Here is a 1,703-nt window from a genome sequence, read left to right on the forward strand (position 1 = left end):
CGCTACGTTTAGCTGCCGTGTCTCGTTAGCTTCCTCCAATCTATGACATTTCCTTAGGCTTCTTTGGTTTTTTGTGATCCTGACAGTTTTGAAGAATGTTGGTCATTAGTTTTGTAGACGCCCCTGCTATTTGGATTTATCTGATGTCTGCTCATGATCAGATTGGGTGATGTGGTTTGGGCAGGAGTGCCACAGGAGTGAGGTGCTGCTTCTGCACATTATACAGGGAGGGGTACGTGAGGTCAGTATGTTTATTGCTGGTGATACTGACTTTCATCATATGGTGAAGGTGTTCTTTGCCAACTTTCTCCACCATAAAGTTATTGTTTTTGCCTTTGTAATTATTAAGTATCATGTAGGGAGATACTTTGAGAATAAGTAAATATCCTCTTTTTCATCATAATTTCCCCACTAATTTTATCATTCTTTCATGGTTCTTGCCTGCAATAATTATTACTTTGGTGTCTGCTAATGGTGATTTTCTATTTTCATTATTCTTTCTACATTAATTAACTAGAATTCTGCTGTAAAGAAAAGCTATCCCTGTCCTCCCCTCATTTATTTATTTATTCATATTAGTATAGAACAGTACTAATATGTATATCACAGATACTCATTTTATTCTTTCATTATAATTCAGTACTTTCATTATTTATTTATTTTTGCCTATGTTTTATTTCCACTTGATAGGTTTTCTTTGATTTCCTGACCTTTCTTCATTATAATTACATATAAATCATTGAACAAGCATGGACCTTCCGTGCACAGTACCAGTGTAGTAAATATGTAAGAAATGAAAACAAAATGTTGTTCCTGCTATGGACAGTAAGAGTGCCTTCAAGCAGTTTTGCCCTTTTGACATGTCCCCATCATTTTTGAGCACTGCCTTGCTTTCTGGCATCACAAGATATTCCAGGCTCATCTTGTATGTTTCCTGCCACAGCCCAGGAATCAACTATTTTTCTAAGGAGTCCTGGTTCCTTCCTAAGTGAAGAATAGCACTTAGAAAACAAGATCTGAGCTCTAAGTATGCTCATTGGTCCTAGGATGTCATTGCTCTGAGGACCTCAAGTACTTCTCTTTCTAGTGTCCTGTGTCCTTCTGTATTGAGAAAAATAATGGGCTAAAACAATGACATATTCAGGTTATTATCTTTTTGAAAATAGTTATGGAAAACCAATACTGTTTGTTCTCTTTCCTTTTTCTCTTCTCCAGTTCTTCAGTTTGGATTCACAACTATCTTTGTGGCAGCTTTTCCCCTAGCACCACTTCTGGCCTTACTGAATAACATCATTGAAATCCGACTTGATGCTTACAAATTTGTCACACAGTGGAGACGACCTTTAGCTTCAAGGGCCAAAGACATAGGTAAGTTGGATTGGATATGTTGTTTTATAAAAAGATATTAACCCTCTGGTACATAAAATATAAACAGCCACCAACTTTAGGTTGTAACTTACAGTTTCCATGTAAGATGATTCAACTAATTCTTGCAAAAATATAGTTATATTATCTTTAAATAATAGACAAGAAGGAAAGCCAACTATTGGGAAAGTTATAATTGCTAGTGCTAGAAAATTAGTCTTTATCCCTTTCATGACCCTTGGGACATATAACACCCACCAACATTTTAAGCCTCTTAGGTTTCTTGGGAAGCAGCTATCTCAGTCCAGGCTGCCCCCTTGGGAGGGAGGGAATGACCT

At 36.9% G+C, this 1,703-nt stretch overlaps 1 protein-coding gene across 1 annotated transcript in view; it reads left to right on the plus strand.

The window, feature by feature from the left end:
• Positions 1 to 1,703, plus strand: part of ANO4 (anoctamin 4) — a 737,041-nt gene that overhangs the window by 683,345 nt on the left and 51,993 nt on the right. Inside the window, exon 26 of the mRNA XM_042781823.1 lies at positions 1,216 to 1,368. Coding sequence (XP_042637757.1) covers positions 1,216 to 1,368 — 153 coding nt within the window. The remainder of the gene's footprint in view (positions 1 to 1,215; positions 1,369 to 1,703) is intronic.

The sequence above is a fragment of the Orycteropus afer genome, unplaced genomic scaffold (assembly GCF_000298275.1).
Source record: "Orycteropus afer afer isolate SDZICR_OR568_19922 unplaced genomic scaffold, OryAfe1.0 scaffold00177, whole genome shotgun sequence".
NCBI lineage: Eukaryota > Metazoa > Chordata > Mammalia > Tubulidentata > Orycteropodidae > Orycteropus > Orycteropus afer.